This window comes from Barbus barbus (assembly GCF_936440315.1).
Source record: "Barbus barbus genome assembly, chromosome: 42".
In the NCBI taxonomy this organism is placed as follows: domain Eukaryota; kingdom Metazoa; phylum Chordata; class Actinopteri; order Cypriniformes; family Cyprinidae; genus Barbus; species Barbus barbus.
This window is the reverse complement of record NC_136720.1, coordinates 20,879,997-20,904,502: the sequence shown is the minus strand read 5'-3', so window position 1 is coordinate 20,904,502 and position 24,506 is coordinate 20,879,997. Positions and strand designations below refer to the sequence as shown.

Genomic DNA, 24,506 nt, shown 5'->3' with positions numbered 1-24,506 from the left:
GTTTCCTCATCTAAAATGTAACTTATATTTTATCACATTTTTATCAAATATATATAGGGAAGGTGGATAGAAAAAGAGAAACGGGGGAGGAACAGAAAACAAGAAGAAAGGGAAAGAAACAGGTAGAGACAGACAGTATGTAAGGATAGAGAGGGGGTTGATGTTTTTGCCCATGCCCCATCACTTTGATTGCAGATGCACCAAGCTTGAGTGACGGTATAGAAATTAACATGTCACTAACAATCTGTCCCAAGATCCATCTTCCTCTGCTGTGGCGGATTTGCACATTTATGTGTGTGAATATGTTGAAAGACTCTGAGTGTGTGTGTGTGTCAATTTACACATGAAGGTTCCCTTGCCTCTACGTGGATTTTGTAATTTATAGAGAGCAGTCACTTGAAACGTTTACTTTTATAGTTGGCTGACGCATCAGTGTCCTGTGCTACACACACACACACACACACACACAAACACACACACACACACACGCACACGCACACACAGCCTTTGAGGAGCGATCCAGATCGGCCCTGGGTTCCATCATCTCAAGAAGGTCAAGAGGAAAGAAGGGACTCATGGGAAAGCAAATGCTATTTTCATTCGATTTCATCTGATTATTATTCAAATCAGTTCTATCATCAGAGTCTAAACATTTATGATCAAACATCTGAAGGGCCACGGACACAGTCGGATTAATTCGCACCTCTAATCTTAAAACATTTAAAATGCCCTTTGCATATTGATGGTGCTATTTAAATATTCATTTTCATCTTAACACGGACGTCTCAATTACATTGGATCTAGAAAGGAGATTTTTCCAACTGAGCAAAGAGAGGTTAATAAACAGAAAGAAAATGAGAGAGAGGGTTGTGTGTGAACAGAGACAGAAAGGGAGACGCTGTGAAAACGGCAATAAATGTCTTAAAAATACAAGTAATTATGTAATTCAGGAATTCTGATTTAGTTTAATGGAGATTTTATTAAGCCAGAAGATCAGAATAATGTGTAATTCCTTCAAATGGGACAAGGAATGACTAGTGTACTTGATGTACTAAACCATCTGTGTATTTATCAGTTCAGATGTTTTTTCATTTGTCAAGGTGAATAGAAAGCAAAGACAGCTGTTTGCTTTCATGCCTTTACTCCCATGATGCCACATCAGCACAAAAGGAAAAAAAAATTACTTTGCAAACTACATTTTTCAATTTCTGAAGCAAATGTAAAGGGTGTTTGCTCACGCAAAACTCATCAACACATTGCTAAGGTGCTGTCTATATCGTAAGGCTAGAGTGTTTCCAATTCAAAAAGAGCAAGATCTTGTTTTAACAGGAACCACTAATAAAATGCAAACCTAACTGGATAGTTGGACTAGAAATGCCATGGTCTTTTGGTCACCACTGGCTTTAAAACAGTCTATTTAAAGTAGGGGTAAAGAATGGTTTGGGTCAAATCAGTGAGTGCATGCAAAACCTCTCTTGGCCAAATGATATCAGTGCAGTTTTGCCATAAATCTTTAAATGCATGGCTGGGGGGAAAAGGCTGTGGGGCGACTGTGCTTCAATATTTCATCTCATTGGTTAACTTCAAGGATTTTAAAGGAAGAGAAGATGGGAGTTATAAGAAAATCTAGATTTTTTTTAAAGAATGCATTAATGATTCACAGAAATGTTAAATCTAAATCAATTCTTGCCGCTGGTAAGGTGGTGCACTTTGAGTGGAAAGATAAAATGTGTATGAGAATTGGGGAGAAATAAGCAGAGAACATGGAGTAGAAATATGAAAAATGTCACTGACGGATCAGTAAATTCAGACCTGCTTACATCAAGCGCATACACAAAGATGCATTCTAATGAAGAAATTCTTCTGAACTGAGCATAACTAGAAAAAAATGTATTGACAATATAATTCCAACAACTTTTCCATGACCTTTTAAGATTTTATTAATTTTCATGACTTTTTCAAGCCTGAAAATACTTTTGAAAGGCTTTCCAGGACTGTGGGAACTGTTTCTCCACAGGAAGTAACTCCGCAAAATACTAAATGCACCACTGATTTCAATAGAGTTTGCTGTTGGCATATTGCTAAGTTCATACAATTATCAAAATAAAAAAAAGAAAATGTAATAATAAAAATAGTCTATTTTTATCAATACTTTTCAAAGCCAACTGAAATATGATTTTAGTAATAAACATTTCCCTTACTGCATCCACTTAACTTGTCGCAGGCTACGTCCACATTAATCCGGATATATTTTAAAAAGTTTGCCACAATACTAGCATATTTAAGTTTTTAAGCGTTTTAAATACGTTTTTCAAAAGTTGCTCATCCACACTGAAAAGTCTGACAATGTTTAAACTTGTTGCTTGTGCATAAAACATCATAAACTGAGAGACACATACAGACATAATATTCCATCACATCAACACAAGTACAAGCATAAATATTAGGGATGCACGATATTGGATTTTTGCCGATATCCGATATGTCAATATTTTTCATCTCATTTTGGCCGATACCGATATATTTCCTTTTGTTTGGAAACAACACCAAGTCTCTCCTGTGCAGAAATATATAAAATATTTTTAATTTTGGTTAGCTTTTAACAAGAACATATTTGTTAGAATTAAGCCCCCCCCCCGCCAGAAAGATGCAGTGTTAACCCTAACATTTTATTTTAAAGGGATCCCCGGGTATTAAGACATGTATAGTTTAATATAACTTAAATGATGTCTCTGATTTAAATATGTAGTAGAAAACCCATGAAAATGTATGTTATTTTTAAAAAAAATCTGCGTTTTTGGGCTAAGGGGGGCGCCATTATTTTATGTGCACGGTACATTCTGCATCGGTGACGTCAAATGGTTGCACTCGGTGAGCTACTGGCGCTTTTTACCGCAACACAACTCAGAATACACAGCTCAGAAAATAAAATACTGATACGATACCACATTGTGTGGCTTTTGGTGGTAATTTTCAGTCGAAGGGCAACAAGAGAAGCAATGTAAGACTTCAATGCTTTCCTAGCGATAATAGGAGGAGAAAAGAATGGGAAGATATGCCTGTGGACGAATAAAACTTCCTAAAGACCCGCTTCTTTTCTCTCTCCAGTTTTTTCTCTAATTGATGCCTTTGAGCCTTTTAGTAGACCACAGCTACTGAAAGAGCTTACAAACAGCTGAGACAAGAAACGCTAGATGCCATCTGTTAGGATGTAAACATGTGTTGTGGTAAAAAATAGCAACAGGTAGCGCTAGTAGCTCACCGAGTGCAACCATTTTACGTAATCAGAACAAGGGCGTTCCCCATAGTCCAAAATATGTATAAAACGATGTGATTTTTAAAAATATTTACATTTAAAGCCATTATCGGCCGTTTCCGATATCTGTCCGATAATATCGTCCATCCCTAATAAGTATATATGTGTACAATTAATATGCATCACATGACTAAAAATTTTATCATTTTCAAATACCTCCATTTTTCATAGTCTATTGAAACTAATTTACCCACCTGAAGACGGGAAAGCGTCTTCAAAAAGCTCTGTTATCACTGGACAAAAAACGTCTCAGTGTGGATGAAAGCCCAAAACAGAGGGAATTTTTTTTATTAATGTGGACATACATGTAGCTGCAATGCATTCTGGGACTGAGGTATATCTTTCTTAAAGGGATACTTCATCCAAAAATTTAAATTCTGTAATCATTTAATCACCCTTAAGTTGTTTTTCTTCTGTTGAATAAAAAAAATAAAGATATTTTGAAGAATGTTGGTAACCAAGTAACCAAGTCCATTGACTTCCATAGTATGGAAAAAAAAACACTGTGGAGGTCAATGGAGACTAATTTGGTTATCAACATTGTAAATTCTACAACATTCTTCAAAACATATTCTTTTATGTTCCGCAGAAGAAATTCATACAATGGAACAACTTGAGAACTTGTACAGTACACGTATATGATGACAGAGTTTTCATTTTTGGGTGAACTATCCCCTTAAGATGTCCACTTTGTGAAACAGTTTTCACGATGCCTTAAAATGCTGCCTTCATAGGCAGCTCACTAGATTTTGGAACATTGCAATGCATACCTACACATATACACACAAACACACACAAGCTAACTGCAAATGAAGAGAGCTTTTGTTCAACATCCTCACCTGTGGCTGCTGTAATTACAGATGTTGGTGGTATCCTGACCCTAATTACAGAGGAGGTATACACATTGTTCTGTGTGTGCCTATTTAGTGTATGTGCATGGCACACTAGCAGGTATGCAAGTGAATAATTAGAAATGTGACATTTCTGACACTGACCCAGATGTTTGTATGGAGAAGAGGAGGTTGGGAATCTACAGGGATAAGCCGTTACATCTCTGAAGAGTTAAGAGGCAATATCAGACAGCCTCTTTACCGTGCACACACACACATAACCTCATTAAGAGAGCCTGCTTCAATTAATAGCTTGCGGGTCACAACAGTCCACTGAGATTTAGCAGCACATAAGATCAACATCACACAAGTGCTCACTTACACACTTGTACTATGAATGAAGTATAATAAAACTTTACCTGACATGAAAACATGCTATTTCTGAATGAAATGGCTTGTTAAACAAGAAAAAGTAAATAAAAAGAAAACAAAAACATTAATTGGTAATATCTCAAATTACTACACACAAAAAAAACATGCAGGTTGGGACTTTATCCATTAGTTGTTAATAAAAATAAAATAAAATACTAAAAGTATTACCAATTAATGTGTTTTTATTTACTGTGTTCATTTTATTTTATCTTAGAGTCAGTTGTTGAATAAAATAAAATAAAATAGTAATATCTTAAGTGATTATACCATGGAGAACCCAAAATACATGAGTCAATAAAATTATATAATACAAGCATATGAACTGTTGACAGTAAGAAACTTTCATGAATTTATAGATTCAACTTTTACAAGAGGGTTAAAGCACAGCACACTGTCGATACATACAACTATTGAACAAAAAGCACTGTATAGGGAAATATTTGAAACTAGTTAGCCTCACTAATCAACTATCAACTAAACTACATTGTGACCCATTCTTAAGATTTAAGCCAGTGTTGTATATTTGGCACTGTGTTGTGTATTTGGGCAGTGTTGCATATTCAGCACAGTTATTTTTCAGGCCGTGTTGTATATTTAGCACAGTGTTCTGTGCTGTGCTGTATTGTGCTGAACTGCAGGGCCAGCTGGACTTTGATGTTTAATCTGAGAGAAGCAAGCGGTCCATTCACACGGGGCTCCAGTCCGAGCAGCACAGCAGGAGAGACACACTCCACAAAACCAGAGAAAGAGAGAGAGAGAAACCCTGGAAGGAAGAGTATATCAGTCTCTGACAATAAAGGGATTAGACCAGGCTTGAGCCGATAGGAGTGTGTGGGTCTGTTTATGTTTGTGTCAGACATAGCTGCACATGCTCTGCACAACTTCACTGTTTGCCTGAGTCCCCCACTCTGTCTCTGTCTGGCTCTGGGTTAAAACGTGGTAAATATGGGACATTTGGTCCCCAGCATGACTTATGCAACACTCAGCATGTACAAGTGAAACTAAGACTACTGGCCACACACACACACACACGTTCAGAAACACACATGAATCTACAGATACACACAGTGGAGTGTGTTTACATTCAGTAATTAATAATGCAGAATTTGCAAAATAAAATATATATATTTGATCATAAAGACACCCCCCCCCCCCCAAAAAAAAAGAACAAAGAAATATATATCCATAAGAAAAACAATCGAGGTCAGCTGTTGAATAAAAAAAAAAAAAAAAAAAAGTATTACCAATTAATGTATTTATTTATACATAGACAAAATGTATTATTAATTTATTATAGACAAAAAAAGATATAGAATATAGAAATCAAAAATTGTTATAAAATTGAAATTGAAATAAAATTGTTAAAATGGTTGATTAGCATATAAAAAATATATATAAATAAATAAATTACCACTTAATGTGTTTTTGTTCTATTTCGTTCTTACTGACCGCCAGAGGCAGTGCTTCACACTGAATGTTATCTCATCGCAGATGCACAGGTCGAGTCTAATACAAACAAAGTCCCTCGTGACCAGGATGACTTGGGGTCCTCCCCTATTTAACCCTGTGACTTCCTGCAGACTGTCCCTATAATCTTCTCGCGTGCATGTATTACAGGTCGGAGAATATTAAAGGAAGACACTTGGAATCCGTTTTTCAGCTTCGCAACAGATCAGCTGTTGGTGTTTCGCGACTACACGTCCTCCAGAGGCTGCATCGGGTTCAGTTGAATTCATTAAGGATACAGTGTGGTGAGTTGTTACATTTATGCTCAGGGTTCATTTTCATCTTCCCCTGCATTGTTTGGTAGCTAGATAGAGTGTTTTTGCTCTGTGGCGCTGCCGGATAGTATTGTAGTATCTCACAGCTGTACGAGACCGCATTAAGAGTGGGTGCACTCTGTTAAGTGCGGTATCCGTGTGTATCTAGCGGCAATAGTAGTTGATACTGCTGGGTGCCTGTAGACTTCGTTATTGCATACAATTTTATATATATATTATATAATAAGTATATATATTGTATACATTTAACATTACACATATATTATAGTGTTACTATTCACGCTGTTTGTGTATAATATTATATATATCTGGGGACGGTCAGAGTGTTTTCGCTCGGCTTACAGAAATTTAATCTGGGCTAAGATGGAAAAAGTATCTCATGCCTGCACATTGTGCATGGCCACTCTGCAAAAGGATGATGTTGCCCTTCCTGTTTGAAACAAGGCCTCACAGAGGATGCCTGCATGAACTGCAGAGTTATGTCTTGGGAGAGGAAGATTTCAAGAATAGCTATGGTGGAGGGACTCTTGAGTGAGTCGCTACCAACACCACCACCACGTAAATCGGCAACTAAATGTAAACATACCGAAGCAACGGGTGCTTCAGCTGGAAAACGATCTAAGGAAGACCCCTTAGTTAAGAAGGTGGATGTGTTAACTGCTGAGTTTTCTCAGATTAAGGCCTTGCTTATGAATTTGCAAGCGGGCGAGTAACTAGTTTCTTCAGTCGAAGCCCCCACTCTGGAGTCAGCCATTTCTGAGGAGATGTCATGTCGATGGCTGCTTCTCACACTCAGTTCTATGACGAAGAAGGAAGGGAGGTTATATCAGAGATTCAGTCCCAAGTCTCTTATGATGAATCCCAGGATACTAGTAGGGGATCTGCAGAGGGTCCACAGTCAGAGCAGGAAGTGGTGAAGCGGGCTCTTCGGGCTGCATTGGCTTGTCTAGGTCTTGATACAGCCCCGGCAGTAGCAACCTCTACTAGTGCTTTTTTTAGAGGTTCAGTTCAACCATCTTTCATCCACCATCAAAAGATTATATTGATGAATTGCAGAAGTGTTGGGCCAACCCAAAGTCACTTACACACCACACTAGTGCAGGCAGAGCTTTGGCTGCGATGCAAGATGCAGACACTTTTGGCCTGGGTCAGATGCCTAAGGTTGATCCAATTACCGCCTCTTTTATTCTCTCTCTAGAAAAGGTCTAATGTCTGTTGCCCTCGGCTTCAATGTCGGATTACAGATGATCTTCTCATACAGGCATATAACACGGCAGCGCGTATGGGTCGCATTGGCAATTCTCTCTCCCATCTTATGTTGGCGTTGTCCCAGTCTCTTCAGTCTTCAGGGATGCGATGCACCAACCCAGGACTTAAGTGATGCTACATTGCAATCAATAGCATTCATGACAAGAGAATTGACCAGGCTTATGTCAACGCTCACACAGGCACTCAGACAAGTCTGGCTCGCACAATCACCCCTGTCTGAGGCCTGTAGGAAAACGCTGAGGGACCTTCCGGTAGTCCCTGGACAGCTCTTTGGCCCAGCTGCACAACAGACACTAGAGACGCAGTGTATAGGCGAATCAGACCAGACAACAGTTTGCGGATCTGAGAAGAGTTCCACCATCTCACTTACAGTACAGACAGCCCCCGGTCATCCAGAACTCATAGAACCGCAGTTACATTTGTAACTCTCGTTTTATCATAGCGAATCAGAAACAAAGAAATCCACACCTTTAAGAAAAAAAGGTTGTTGAATAGAATAAAAAAATAAAAATAAAATAAAATGAATTTAAAAATAAATAAATGCATGGATGAATTCATTACAATTGTCACTTGCATTAGGAAATAAAGTCAATTTTAAATGTCATGCCGACATTAAATATTTTATATTATTTTATTAAATATTAAATATATTAACTTAATTAATATTTTAACTTAATAATAATACCAATGAATAAACCTAAAATAAATGACAGAATTATAGTAATATTACTGACAGACGAAAAAGAGCAGGAGATAGGGCTGGGCGATATGGCAAAAAAAATGATCACGATCATTTTTTTCTTATCAGTCGATATCGATAATTATCACAATAAATGTCAAATCTTTATTTCTTTCAAGTTTAAAGCCAGAATTTTGCTCCATTTGCTAATTTTCCTTAACAAAATATATATCTAAATAGAAAAATTAATTTCTTAGTTTCTGCATGTTCTAATGAGTTATATTGTTTCAAATCAAGAAACAGGTTTGGGATGCCTGATAATATTAATAATAATATCCCTTTTTGTCTCTTAGAAATGCACATTTGATAGTAGCTTGAGTTAGGATGCAGAGGCAAATTTTTGTTAATTTTTAAAATCAGTAACATCTGTAAAAAATGTACCAACCTCAGTTTTATATGGTTAAATTTATTCTGACCAAAAATGTTTTTAAATTAAGCTTATGATCTCCCCTACACTGAAATCATGATAAACACAATTAAGACCACACATAGCACCTCAATAGATGGTAAAAATATAACTATATGGTTTTTAGGTAGCCTATTTGTATGAAAAACAGTAGTCTAAAAACATTCTGTATAAATGCACACATGCTATAGCTTAATCACAAATACATACACTATAATTATACACCATTACTCCTGTAATAAAATGCAATGTGAATATCCCACATTTCTGTCATACTACCATGGTGCAGTGAGTGTTACTACAGTAAATCCAAGGTAAATGATGGCTGTGTAGATTGAAAAGCCTTCTGAATGTCTCGTTGCACACAGTGTTTCTCCTGTTTGGCTCTAAACTAGTTTAAATCACGTAGTCATTTGTGTTCATCACTGAATTCAAGCGCTTCACACTGGATCTCACAGTGCTGTTTAGTGCTCGTGTAGTCTCAGCCTCAGACGTCAAGCCCACGGAATGTTGGCTAAACGTCTAGTGCATATGGCACACTTTTCTGGAAACACTTCAGGAATGTCGAAGTCCTCGTCCGACTGGTTGAATTAAACCGGATTTTTGGGAGACGCGAGTGTCGCGTTTATTTTCCGTCCCCCGGGAAACAAAGATGCCGTGACGCCAAACCCCCTCACGAAAGAAGAAAGCTGTCATGTTTACAACTGTGACGACGAACGCTTATCAGGGTCAACTAAACGCTGGATTTTCAAAAGTATGAGAAATATTTAAAGTTCGTGGTATAGAATCTTTAAAATACATCCGAGAGTTTCACACACTGGTCTGCTATTGTGGCAACATTTCCACGCCCCGAAACGTGACGCTAAACGAAATGAACTATGGTTCGTTTTTTGACATGTCGGTCAAATGGCCTCATGGGCGGGCCTTAGCCAATGAAAGCGGACATCTATTCTAGATCTTCAGCCGTCAGTCTGAAGGTCTGGCTACGCGAGACTAGTGCTCATGTGACCGAGTCAGCGCATCTGCTCTAGAGAGCTCGCGCCGCGCAGCAGTTTGAACTTTGATCCGAGCGGATAAACGGTCCGTGTGGCGCGCTTCAAATGAGGCGTGCTGTTTCGTTCCACTTTTGGCGCATAAACATTATATCGAACATTTATCGAACTCTTCATATCGTTTTATCGAGGAAAGTTATATCGCGATAATTATCGTTATCGAATTATCGCCCAGCCCTAGCAGGAGATAATAAAAACGGACATGAACACCACAGCTCAATGTGTCAGAGCATGAGTGATAACACCAGGCCACGGTTTCTGCCGACAATTAAGCATTAATGATAGTCTTAAGTATAAATTGAGGGTTGGATAATGAATTTGGACCCTGGGTGAATGTTTCTGCTCCACCGCATCCGATCCGGACAGTCGAAAACCAGCAGTAACAAACCCATCTGTGCAATGAGACATCTGCCCACACAGCCTGACATGTCTCTCAGACTTATACACACACACACACACACACACACGTACTGGCCTGGGCACACAGCACACTTCAGAACAGCTGTGTGGACTCACACTCATCAACAGGAACATTCACAGCACTGATTAACATAACGAGCCAAGAGCAGGGACTCACAGAAGTGTTTGATAGCTGATGCAGGGCTTTAAAGGAACGGATCGTGCAAAAACTACAATTTTGCCATCATTTACTCACCCTCATGTCGTTCCAAACCCATAGGACTCTCTTATAGCATGCTGAATATAAAAGGAGAATCTCATTAGCACATTAGCATATTCTGATTTGGCGCGACGCAATTGGCTACGAGTCACACAATGAGAACCAATGGAGTTTGACATTATTCACGTCAAATCTGACACTACGTGCCAAATTTGAATAAGCACAAATTCCTTTTGTCTTCCACAGAAGAAAGAAAGTCATACAGGCTTTGAAATACATGAAGATGAGTAAATAACAACAGAATGCATGGATTGACTTTAAAGGAAAAGGTCTTTAAAGCATTCTTAAAAGCAGTTCTTAAACGTCCATGTTTGCATGAATAAAGACCTCTGCGTCTGCAAAGCTACATTCGGTATTCCTTTTGAAAAATCAAGCTTAATAAATGCTTACTGCAAGAAAAAAAGCATCAATGGACAACATCTGCAGAGGAGCTCTCGTCTTGCTACTGTGTGTAGGTGTATGTGTGTCCGCAGAAGCAACAAAGATGCAACAATCGTGAGCAATACTAAATTAAACTTCTCGCTTATACCATGAAAAACAAGCAAGAGGTCTCAAACTTCCTGAAAGAATCCCCGTGGCCCTTCACAAAGATCAAAAAGAGCAGAATAGATGAGAGAAACAAAAACGAGGAGTCGAAGAGAAGACAAAAATTAATCGAGAGGAAGAAAAGCAAAGAAGAATAAGAAAGTAGTTTTTCTCTTAAACACAAGAGTTTTGTCTGCTTAACATAAATTGTTTTCTTTTTCTTTCATGACATACTGTATACCTGCATCAGTACCTGCACAAATGCTGAAATCGTGGATTTCTGAGTAGCTAATCTTTATTTAAATTTATTAATCTGCTCTTTGGAATACTTGATTGTGATTGGTCAGTTTCAGTATTCTTCTATCAAAAATTGTTCTAAGAGCCGCTAAACTGATTACATTCTTCCCACAAAGCTATACTAGTCTCTCATGTCTCTCGCATCACTCTGTGATCAATATATGCTCATATATTTTAATAAATTCAACTTAAATCAATACTTCACCAGATTTATTTATCTATTTAACAAGTAGCTATGTAGTAAGTGGGATAATGTAATTCTAAACCTTTACGATCTCCCTAAACAATGTGTGACTATATGACAATATGTGAAGGCCCTCCTCTCTATAAGGTGATATTCTTCTGTCATAAAAAAAAAAAAAAAAAAGTAATAAATATGTTTTTTCTGTATTTGTACTTTTGATCGGTTTAAAAAAAATAAAATAATTCTAAGCAAAAATGCATCATCACATTCCTGAACACTTGCCTTCAACATTTCAGCTTCAATTATAAGCGAGTTTTATTCATTCTAAATACTAGGGAAGAATTTATCAGAGGAAATCTGTAATATTTCACAGATGCATAAATATTGGGTATATGTCGAATGTCACCTGACCAAACCTGGAAAACAAGTCTCATCGCATCTGCTTGTAGGAGAAAGTGTTAACAGCCGTATTAATTAATGATGATATCTATGGACTTTTAAAGTAATAAGTTAAACTAGTTAGTTGTTTTTATTGTTGCCATTTTATTAAATTTTAATATGTAAATGATAGTGACAAGAATAAAAATCATTATTAAACAGAATAACCTTTTTAAAAGCATTGCAAACATCTTAACTGAAGTTTTTGACAAAACTATCCTAGAGCAAAAAAATAAATAAATCTGAATATTTGCGCAGTATGCCTTTAAACTACAAAGAACATGGTGTCTAGAGATACTTCACTGAACGATTACTTCTGTTTCTACCGTCGGGTCCCTTGGCTTTGTCTCTTGTTCTTCTTCCGGGAGGATTTTAGGAGCGCTGAGAGATATGTGCGACTCAAACAGACACAACGCATGCAGCGCTAATGAGCTCCCTCTGGAAGCCCTCAAACGCTCTGTCATACGTTATAATTGCGTTGGCAATACGTTCGGTTGTGTGTTAGCAGTTTGAACATGGTGTCGGAGTGGACAGAGAGGAAAGAGCAGGATAGAAATGGAGAGAGTTTGAAAAAGAATGACTGAGTTAACAGGGAAATATCAAGGCTGTGTGTGTGTGTGTGTGTGTTTGAGAGAGAGAGAGATGAGCTGTCGCCAGACCCCTCTAGTCTGAACTGTGAGGAGCAGGTGCAGGACAGCAGCACCAGTGTGTGTGTATGTGTGTGTGTGTGTAAATGAGTGTGAATGTGTGTCAATGGCCGTGAGTGTGTGTGTTGGAGATGAGACTGTCATATGGAGCGGGTTGGAGCAATGCAAAGCTATTGCCTTCTGGATAATGAACACACACACACAAGGTGAACTGGTCAGGTCATAGAACCTTACTCCTGCTGTGTTAATGCGCTTTGTGTTGGCTTACCAGCATGGCCTTTCAGCTCAGCTGAGAGACGCAGTTTACACATTGATGCAATTTCAACTCTATTTTCTGTCTCAGCTTGCCCATCTGAAACTTTCAGTGGCATCTTAGCTTTTTTCTATACAAATGCAATCCATTTTTAAAAAATGTTATTTATAAAAACGGTTTTAATACAACTGCAGTGCAATGCAATGCAATGCACATACACACACACAAATTGCCCTAGATATTTAGAATACATTTTTTTTAATTATACTTAATCCATATACATGTCATTATATTATGGATATAAAAATATATAATTTATAAAATATATTAAAATATTGTATTTTAGGCCTTTCTAGTATAGTATAGAGTATAGTATAGTATATAGTATGTAATCTCAATTAATAAACTGTTGAAGAAAATATATTGAAGAAAAATTCCAGCATAAAATATACACACACACACACACACACACACACACACACACACACATACATATATATATATAAAAATAAACAAATAAAAAAAGCCTGAGACTGGCCAATACAAAGTGACCATTTTTATTTATAAATTCATATAATTTACAGTACTTGCTAAATAAACACAAATGGACAGCAAACAGTTTTGTAGAAAAAAATGCCCTAAAAAAAAAAAAGTAGTAAGAAAGAAAGAAAGAAAGAACGAAAGAGAGAACTCCATTTCTGACACTGGACAATACCATTACTTTTATCAAAAATGATTTTTTTCCTAATACAACAGCAATGCATTTAGTTTTTAAATGAGTATCATAAAAAATAAATGGTTTTGTAGGCACCCTTTTACCCCAGATAATCATATTTGTGCGAATGTGCATCTGAGTAAGGGAATAAAATGTCTCCATCTCTAATTGGTGGCAAAAATACTAGCCACACAAGTTTTGCCACATGGTACCGCATTTCATTCCTCCACAGCTGTGCGGAGAAAATAAATATCCAGTTCAGAATCGAGAGCAAGAGAGGTGTAATGAGCAGGAGAGGGAGTTAACATGTAGAAAGTGAGGTAGCGTAGCAGAGGAAGCGCAGAAGTGCTTGTCTGGGATTGTGACGGTGCCACTACAAATCAGCGGCTAATTCCGCCTGTGTAACTGCTGGACATTTTTTTTCTCCCTCCTCCCTCTCTTTCCCACAGAGTGATAGTTGCCGTAGCAACCGTGGCAAATCTTCCTTTTCTCAAACAGATGTCCCATTTAGTTGGAAATTAGAATGTGTAAAAACCCAGGAGACTCAAATTATTTCCAAGTTCTCCGGGAGGAGGGAGACGGAGAAGAAAAGAGGAGCGCGGAAAAGAAAGGAGTGGCGAGGGAAGGAGAGAAAAAGAGGAAAAGGGAGGGAGAGGGTTACATATCCTCCTCCTCAGGAAGTGTGAAAGTGTGTTGATTAGCCATCGCTGTGGGGCAGCTAATTCTGACGCCCGACCACACGCCACAGCCAGCACTGAAGAGGCAGCAGCCGGAAAAAGACACGAGAGAGGGAGGACAAGATGAATGCAGGATGGTACCAACCATTGTATGGTCCGTCTTTTGCTTAATACGGTGTATAATTTATTCTCTGGATCATCTTTGTTTTTCAATTTATGTCACAGTCGGATGCAGAACACGACTGATAAAGTGGGTGACGTTATGGAGAAGGACAGAGATAAGCTGAATTATCTTGTCTGTTTTGCAGGTAAACAGATTCAGCGTTTATGAGAATGTAAAGAAATTCCCCGGAGCTGCACACACTCACATATGTGTGAATACTCAAGCGCGGTGTGAGAGAGGAGTTTCGCCTTGGAGACCAATTTACAGGTAACATCCAGCCAAGACATGAAGCCCCACAGTCAGGTGCTTTTAATAAAAAAGTTTATTTTTCTATCATGTTCCCAGCAGAATGGCTGACACATGGAAATCGGACTGAAAAGAGTGGAGTGCTGGAGTATTTGGTCCGCACATTGAAGGCCCTTGATTCATGTCAACATTCCCCAATGGAGCAAAGCATTAGGCTACAAGATAACCCTTGGACCAGTGCTCAAAGTTGAGCTTTTTTTCTTTTTTCTTCTGCAAAAAATAGTTTGTTGCTGACGTTTTACAGCATAGCCAATGATTATGCATAATTTGCTGTTATCAGGGTCAGATATTAAAAAGGTTTTGAGTCAAGAATGACACAGTGCTAAAAACTGCCATAGATAATTAAAATATGGATCAAAAAGTGTAATTATGTTTATCTGTGATCCATATACATATCAATATATGACTATAACAATATATAAAGATATAATCTATTATAATATTTCATTCTAGGCCTATCTAATTACAGGTTTTAACACTATAGCAAATATTTAATTTTTTAAATATTTAAATTACTAAATAAATAAAGACTAATGGACAACAAACAGTTTTATATTATAGAAAAAAAAGTCCTCATAAAGGTCATAAGTTATTAAAAAAATAACTTTTTGGTACAACAAGAGTGTTCTGTGCAACAATAATATGGTCCATTTTTAATAAGAAAAACAAATTATATATATAATTTCTGACATTGAACATTACTATTATGTTGGTGGTGATGATGTTGCCAAAAATAATAATAATAAAATAATAAATAAATAGAATAAATAAATAAATACAACCAGGACTATAGCCTTTCTAATTAATTGATTCAATTAAATTACATGACTGGACAACAAACTGGGCTTAAAAAATAGTAAGGTAATATATGGAAGTTAAAGAAATTTAAAATTAATTTCTGACACTGACAAGTACAATTACATTTGTGTCTTGAAAATAAAACAAGCCTATTTTTCTGTTTGAAGCTGAAATAAATTTGACCTTTTTCCTGTTCTTGTACTATACTATCTTGCAATCAAGCAGCCTCAAAAAAGACTATAATGCCCATGCCTGAAGACATGAATCATGTGAAAAAGCATTAAAAAACCCAAGATCATCCCAACCAGCTGGAAAGAGACAAGGTCGAATAACTTCTCAGTGTTTAGAGCAGCTAACTCAAGTGTGTGAGCGTGAGGGGTCTACATGACAGGACTAGGCCGCTCCGACTCCCCCTCTCCCTTAGGCATCTCAGATGTTAATTGAGGAGGTCCTCCTGTGGCCAGCCCTACATAGCCGAAGCGGTGAGTTCTTTTCCCTTTGGGGAGACACGAATGATACTGTACTAATCTCTCCTCTCTTCTCAAATCACTCTCCACATCAGCCGCCACTTTAATTAATTCACACAGAATTGCCGACAAGGTCAAGCAGTTAAACGCGCTGTTTTATATATATCCACCACCACACTGGCGTTTTTCTCTCCATCATTAGGCTCAGTTCCTCCTCTACTCCTTTTTAATCATTCGCTTAGTCCAAATGAAGGGCCGTTCATTAGCGTCTCGCACCGTGCCCCCTTTATCAATAAAGAGGAGTCATCAAACACAAGGGAGGCAGGTACACCAAAACAGAAGAGAAGAGAAAAACTCACATTCTCTCTGTCTTTCACTTTACTTTCTTTCTTTTTTTGTTTTGTTTTGATGAGCTTCTTTAATTGGGCCACTACAGAGGAGAAGCAAATCCTCAATAATTAAAAAATCTAATTACGGAGTCTTTTGCATCTCTGGCATTAATTATTCCTCGTGGAGTCACTGGATAGCGTACAGTTGTAGTATTTTCATTTCACTTTTACAAGGGAATAAAGTCTGTTTGCTTCTTTACGCTTTATCCCCTCCTCTTGCAACTTTCTCAGGACAAATGTTTTAATTGATCAATTGTTCATTGATCTTAAATAACATCATTAAAAATGCTTAAACATGTTAAATCTCATATACATCATTACAAACATATGGGATGAGCAGTATGACGAAAATAACTTCATATCATGAAGTCGTCAAGAAATATATTTTTTAAATTATATTTTATATATTATATTTAAATTATTATTTTTTTTTTTTATAAAACTATAAACAGTTTATATACTACAAAATTCATATATTACACTATTTTTCTCAAATCTATTGAATTAAATACTAAAAGCTATTTTAAACACTTACTTTGTAATCCATAATCTCTAATGATTGAAACATGTCTACAATAACAGCACTGGCCACATGCCGTCATGCAAACCTACACACATATATGTTGGCAACCAGGTGTTCAAGACCGTTGTCGGTGATCATCTGTCTTTGCTTATGGATACCCTGCTGTGCTATATAACAGCATAAGAAGCCCCCTGCTGCCCCTCAGAGCAAGAGAACGAGACAGACAGAAAGTGATTGACAAAAATGTTATACTTAATCTCCTTTGCTTTTAATGATGTAGTCTGCAATTCAGAAAGACTGACAGCAAAGCAACGAACTAGCGGTAGCGGGTATAATCATAGATATAAAAAGTTTTTTTCTATAAATTAGAGAACAGATTTGTGACATGGTTTAGATATCAGTTTGAACTCTAGAAGAGATATGAGATTGCTATGGTCTTTTTTTCTCTGGAGAAATAAGTCTTACACTCACAATCTTAAAGAGAGCTCATTTACAGTTTTTTTTCCTGTGGGTATTCTAGCAGTGCAACAAATTCATTTTACAGTATAAATTATTTTCCAGTATGAATTAAATTCCAATCACATTCACTTTCATTCCATTCCCTCCCTGTTCTAGCTTGTACTATTCTGGACGATGTTTGAAACTTTGTATTGCTAGAACTTTTCGTGTTATTGCTTGCCTCCTTAAGATGAATCACTTGGATAAAAGCGTCTGCTAAATTAATAAATAAATGTCATTTTTAAATGAATATGCATCCCAAAAATGCATGCAACAATAAATGTTGTTCAAAATAAGAAATAATAAAAAAAATAAAAAAATAAAAAAAAAAAAAATAGGGGCAGTCGTGGCCTAATGGACAGAGAGTTGGACTTGTAACCTGAAGGTCGTGGGTTCGAGGCTCAGGTCCGGCAGGGATTGTAGGTGGGGAGTGAATAACCAGCACTCTCTCCACCTTCAATACCATGACTGAGGTGAGACCCTTGAGCAAGGCACCAAACCCCCAACTGCTCCCCGGGCGCCACAGCATAAATGGCTGCCCACTGCTCCGGGTGTATGTTCACTACTGTGTGTGTGTGTGAGTGTACACTTGGATGGATTAAATGCAGAGCACAAATTCTGAGTATGGGTCACCATACTTGGTCACACACCACTTCCCTTTAAAAAAAGAAAAATAGTATAGCGTGCCATGTCATCTACCTAAATAAAAGAGCAAAAAGTCCAAAAATGCCACTTTTGTCTTTGCACACTGTGCATATATAAAGGAAAACCATCACAATCGTATTTACCACCAAAAGTCTTTTAATTTCAATGCAACTTCATTTTAATCTGCTTTTCCCAATTACCTTCTACCTGCTCTTTTACTGCCGGTGCATAAACATTCAGCTAGCAGCTTTCCACTGATGGTAACCCCCCCGCAGGGCACACAGGATGTGTTTGTGTTCACCAAGCATCATCGTGACTTGTCACTGTGTCGGTGAGTAACTGTCCATATGAGCGCATACGCAGGAGATGTGGGAAAGTTTAAGCTGTGTGTGCATGAGTGTGTTTAGCTCAGAGCGATATGTGCTGTGGGTCCTACACATTGTTTGTGTTTCACGCTCTCTGAAAGGGACAGCCATCCTTAATACTTCATCCACCCACACCGGCTCACACATACACACGCACACAAATAGGCACAAACGCACCACGTGTCTCTGCATTTGCAGATCTGCGGATGACAAATGACTTGTAAACTTGCATTAGCGTCAGCAGAACAGAAAAACACGCCACATGTTTCCCCCATGCAGTTCTTTTCATTCCAGAATCACCGCATGACAAATAGTCAGGATTTAGGAAAGAATGCAACGTGCCAAGATCTCATTCAGCCCGGCAGAGAGAGCGAGTGTGCATGAAAGCACGCAGATTACGAGTAAGGATGGGTCCAACAACCGGCTAGTTGATTAGAGAGGTCAACTAGTCTCAGACGTTTTCTTATTTATTATTATTCTTTTTCTATTTTAGTAGAGGTATTTAATTTAGCATTTCATCTGTAGGGTACAACCCTGGGTTTAATACACTGCTGCTACAGCCATATATATATATATATATATGCAGATGGACATCTTTGGCCATTGCAGTCAAGACTCATGTTGTTTTTTAACATCTTGCGCCATGAGCGCTGTTTTTAAGATAGTGTGTCAAGTATTTATATTTTAAAACCAACAAGTGGCTTTCCTGGTCACTTTTGTTACCTAGATGAGCTTAAATGAAAAGCACCTTTGTTTTAAACAAGTGTATGGCAAGATAGTCTATTGGCAGCTTTTTTGTTGATTGTAAAGCTTTTAAAACCCACTTTTAAAAGCAAAATTTAAATAAGCAAGTAAATAAATAAATAAATATATTGATTTATTTATTATAAATAAATTACTACAGCAAGTAAAAATAATAATAATAATAATAATGTAATAATAAATATTATTAGTATTACCCTACCTCTAAAATAAACTTTTTGCACTTTTTCAAATAAATAAATTTATTTATAAATTATATTAAAATATATCTTTGTGATGACTAATAATTTTTTTACATTTATTACTTTTAATATGAACAAATTACAAAATAGAGACAGATCCTAAAACACTTTCAGTTATGAAAAAACTAATTATTTAGCCCATTTATTAACTGTTTTTTAGTAATATCTCCATGTGGTTTCACTGCGTTTTACTGTTTTTTGTTTTTGCTCCTACAAGTTTAGAAAATGCACCGACACACACTGTTGTGCAGGCCAAATAAAAAGAATAAAAAAAATTACCACAATTTCCTTTTTTCTAAATAAATCAGAGTAGGTACAAATGGGCATGGTCAGTTTTCATTCAGTTGTACCAAAGTTGTTTTTGAACTCAAGCATGCGTCCAAAATACTGTGTTTGAACTGCTTTCGACTCTACAAGCCCACTGTCAGAAACAGTGTGCAAAAATGTACTTATACCATTAAAAATCTGCAAGTATTGTACAATTAGGGTAACAAAAGCTTGTAACTGAGGCAGTACCCTCAAAAGGTCAACATTTGTACATTATGTACCACTAAAGGATGTATATTAGTACCAATATGCACCCTTTAGTGAGAGATAAAGTACAAAATGTGTACTGTCCCAGTGACCAGCTTTTGTACTCCTAAGGTTAAAATTTTACAAATTTTTTCTGAAAATACAGGTAAATTGAAAGGCAAAAAAGAACTTGAGCCAGAAGATAAGAGAGAGATGAATTGATGTTGCTATGGTCTCTACTGAACTTCTGAGTAGTTGGATGAACAACATACTGTAAGCACTGCTCCAAAACCTACTGCCTTCTAACTTCTGCCTATATAGGCAGTTGCCTAGATGACATGTTAACTGAAATGGAACCTCATAAGTGACTGACTTGGAATATTTATAAGGAATACCTTAGAATTTTTTCAATTTATTCTGGGATTGTTTTCGCTGTCAAAGATACGTGTGATGATGAGAATCTGGCCAAACCAAGGTATCAAATAAGTTGCCAACTATTTGGAACAGCCTTGAGACTTTATGTATCTTAAAATACAGCCTCAATAGACAGCACTGGGAACAGAACAATAAATGAAGAAGCCGAAAAGTTGGAGATGAAGTAATAAGGAGATGGACGACTCTACTGAGCGATGCAGTGCTGCACAGATCACAGACAGCCATCGCCCGCAGCAACACAGAACTCGGCCCATAAATCCAGCGACTTAAAATCTCCATGGAGATGAGAGTTTTGCCACTCTGCCCGTGTGGTGGAACGTCTTCGGTGACAGGAGGACAGAAATGAATGTAGCACTAGATGGACTGACACAGAGGGAGATGATGATAAAACACAGGGAGAAGCTCACAGACGCACTTTCTGTCTGTCTTCCCCGATGGCGGAATGCTATTACCAGATCTCAGCGGTTTATTAGGTCCATATGGTGTAAACACACATACACACAAGCACGCTGGCACGAGATGAGGATTTCTGTCAGGACATATCGGAGTGGATTAATACTAGATGGTTTTAATCTAGCTCACGAGTTCATGACTGTTGTAAACACCATCAGCTTGACAAGCCACACACACATAAATAAACGCTTATTTATCAACTTTGATGTTGTAAGAGCTTACTGCGATATTTGAAGAAGCTGCCTGACAGTGAATACACCTTAGATGGGCTCCACACACACACACACACACACACACACACACACACACACACTTCACACCTCTCACACATAGCTATAAAATGAGAATATCGACTTCTATTGTTGGTTGTTCACTACCAAACCAAACCCTAACCCCAAAAAGCTAATTTAAAATAATAATAATAAACGTAATCATTTAATCATTTGAAAACACTACACTACCTCAAAAAATAAATAAACTTAAGTAAAAAACTAATAAATTAATAACATAATAAATACTATTAATTTATTTATTATAAATAACAATAATAATATGAATAATTATTATAAAATATTATTAATAAAAATAATCAGTGATAATAAATAATAATAAATTCTTAATATTTATAATAATTATTATTAGTATTCTTTCTAATTATTATTAAAATATCTATTTGTGATTAATTATCTTTCACATTTATTGATTTTAATATAAACATGTTAAAATATAATTACTAAAGACACACTTTTAGTTATAAAAGAAAACATAATTTAGACCCATTATGAATTAGTTTTTCATTTTAGCGATTCCTCCGTGTGGTTTCATTGCATTTTACTATTCTCTTAAGGACATTTTTTTGCTCCTACAAGTTTAAAAAATACACCCACACACGCTGTTGTGCAGGCCAAATTCATTTAGAAAATAATTACCTGGCATGCAGTTACAAAACATCTGTGTTTATACATAGAACTCAGGGTCTACAAGTCACACAAACACCCACACTTATTAACACACACTGGGACTTCTGGACACACTGGTAAATCGCAGGACATGGAGGGGTGGCAAAAGAAGTGTTAACAAAAGAGAAAGACAGAATGAGGGAAGAAGGAGCAAAAAATGAGGAAGACTTGAGGGGGAAGGGACAACACAACAACATATGGTGACAAACACGGTGACAGGAAGACTTGAGAAAGCGTGCGAGAGAGAGAGACTCACCACGGTGAGCCGTATATGCGGAAGCCCCTGACGGTAACATCAGAGTCCTGCAGGTAGATGCAGTTGGTGAGCAGGGACTGAACGTTCTCATAGTTCTCCGGCTTGAGTTTAGAGGCCGAAGGAAAGTAGTAAAAATCCTGCTTTATCAGGTCCGCCATAAACTCCTGATCGAACGTCAGCTCGTGGTTCCCGGCTATAACGATTTTTATCTCGTAAGGTAGAGTACCTGAGGAAAGAGAAAATAGCTATCATGATAAAGTGCCTCGATTAAACGAGTATCATTGGTTATTTTTCATAATGTTGCCATGTTAAGTAAATGCACGTCTCACACACTTTTACTAACAAACTAACTTTCCAAGTCATTTGTGGTGATAAGGACATTTATGAATCATTTTATAGACAATGCAATCAAAAAAGCTATGAGAATAGCAAGATATTTCAATATACGTAGCTGTCACCATAACGTTATAGATTTTATTACTCCGTGTATGGTTAAAAAATGCAACCATACCAGCTTTGAACCATTTTGCACCAATGAGACAAAATCTGCAGACTTTTTGCATTTTCTACACTGAATTTTGAGGAAAAATCTGCAAAAAAACTTGTTCAATCAATACCTGTTTAACCAAAAGTGTTAAACAGAGCTTAGAGACTCTTCCATTTTAAATGGTAGCTGAAAGCATAATCAAATTAACCAAAATATTTATTAAATGAACACATAAGGGGAAGTGGGATGTGAATGACAGGCGGATGAATATTGTGGAAATCTGCGCTGCTTTCTGCAGGCACAGATGCCGAGTGGGCCTGCCAATAAGGTGGGCTACACCATTCTCCTTGAGGTATTAAGTTGGTTGAGTTTGTGTTTTTCGGCTTGCAATAAATCAGGACTTGTTTTCAGCTTTTCTCTGAAACAATGGAAATTAATATGGCACTTCATAATTCTGACATCAATAAACACACAAATATTATTACTCCTCATTCCATCTCCGTCTCCATTTTTTCACGGTTCTATAAAATTTTCACCGCACCGGGGAGCGAACCTGTCCACGCCTGACAAACACAAAGACAGTCTGTCCCCACAAATCTCCTCTCTCCAAATCGCTCTCCCCGCAGCCCTGCGGATCCGAGGCGAAATTACGCCAAACATCTGGAAATGTTCCCTTTATTTGAAAAGTGTCATAAAAGAGATGAGATGCGTCAGAAAGTGTAAGGTTTGAGGTGTGACGGAGAGTTCAGTCAGCCTGTGTTTTGACAATTACGCAGCCAAGCGCGTCCCTGAAAAGCGGCAATTAAATTGTGGGCGGGAAGGATGTGGGGGGTGCTGGTTTTGAGGACCTACAAAAAAAAAAATGACAGAGCGCACACACACACACACAGTCCCTCACACATGCTTATGCTCAAAACGTGTGACTTAACAGCAATTTGCCTGACACTTAACACACGCACAATACTCCACGGCACCTCTAAAAATCTGCGGCCATAAGCACAATTTTACCATCACTGGGAGATGATCGTAAAAGTAAGACATGGGCAAAATTTGAGAGTTTTATGTGTGTATGGCAGATGCTTCACAAGAATCAGCACCTTCCAGAGGCAAAGCTCTGATATCTTTTATGGTTGCTCAACACTTTTGTAATACACGTAATAAAGAACTACCTTCCAGCTCAATCGTTTGCTTTACCATGATATGATTTGATTTCCAAGCAAGAAGAGAGAGAGTTAATTTCTTCTAATGCATGTCAAATCCATAATTCAACATCAGTTTCTCAGACAGCTGTCAATACACCCTCTATATTGCACATCTCTATAGAATACTCCATTCTGATTGGTTTAAGCATGTTGTTGCACCAGGCAACAGATTTCCTACATGCTGTCTTAGTTTTATATTTCTCGTATCACTATGCAGTCTGTTTCTGCTAGTATAATAAATATTTAATATATATTAGGCAAATATCCATGTGAAAAGTGGAACAATGTAGTTAGCTGTTTATTTTTGCAAAAGAAATCCCTTCACAGTCACACTAGATCCTTTACTTCAGGGTCCCGATCGCACTGTCAGGGGTTATTTTGTGACAATACATTGCACTTTACCTCAATGGTTCTCAACTGATTTTGGTTTAAAATCCATTATATTCATTATGACATTATATTCAAAATGATCTAGCATGTAAAAATATATATATTTTATTTTTTATTTTTATTAAAATAATAAAAAAATTAATTAAATTAAATAAAAAAATAAAATAGTGGTTAATTAGATGCACAGCCTGTCAACAAATAGACACAACGATGGGATTTTAAAAGTTGATAAGCCTTAATTATGCACTCTTATATCCTTTGCATTGTGCAGTATTATTTTCATTTAGCATTGCTTTTCCCTGCCATCCACAACCCTGTTTTTTGGGATCTCGACCCACCAGTTCTCCTTCTGCTCATCAATATTCTCACCACATAAAGTCATTTGTTAACGTGCATCTTCGCATCCAAAAAGA

General features: G+C 37.2%; 1 protein-coding gene across 1 annotated transcript in view; it reads right to left on the bottom strand.

Annotated features, from left to right (window-relative positions):
• LOC306861192 (metallophosphoesterase domain-containing protein 1) overlaps positions 1-24,506 on the bottom strand; it is a 42,482-nt gene that overhangs the window by 5,663 nt on the left and 12,313 nt on the right. The window contains exon 4 of the mRNA XM_079403332.1: positions 22,015-22,240. Within this exon, the coding sequence (XP_079259458.1) occupies positions 22,015-22,240 (226 nt within the window). The remainder of the gene's footprint in view (positions 1-22,014; positions 22,241-24,506) is intronic.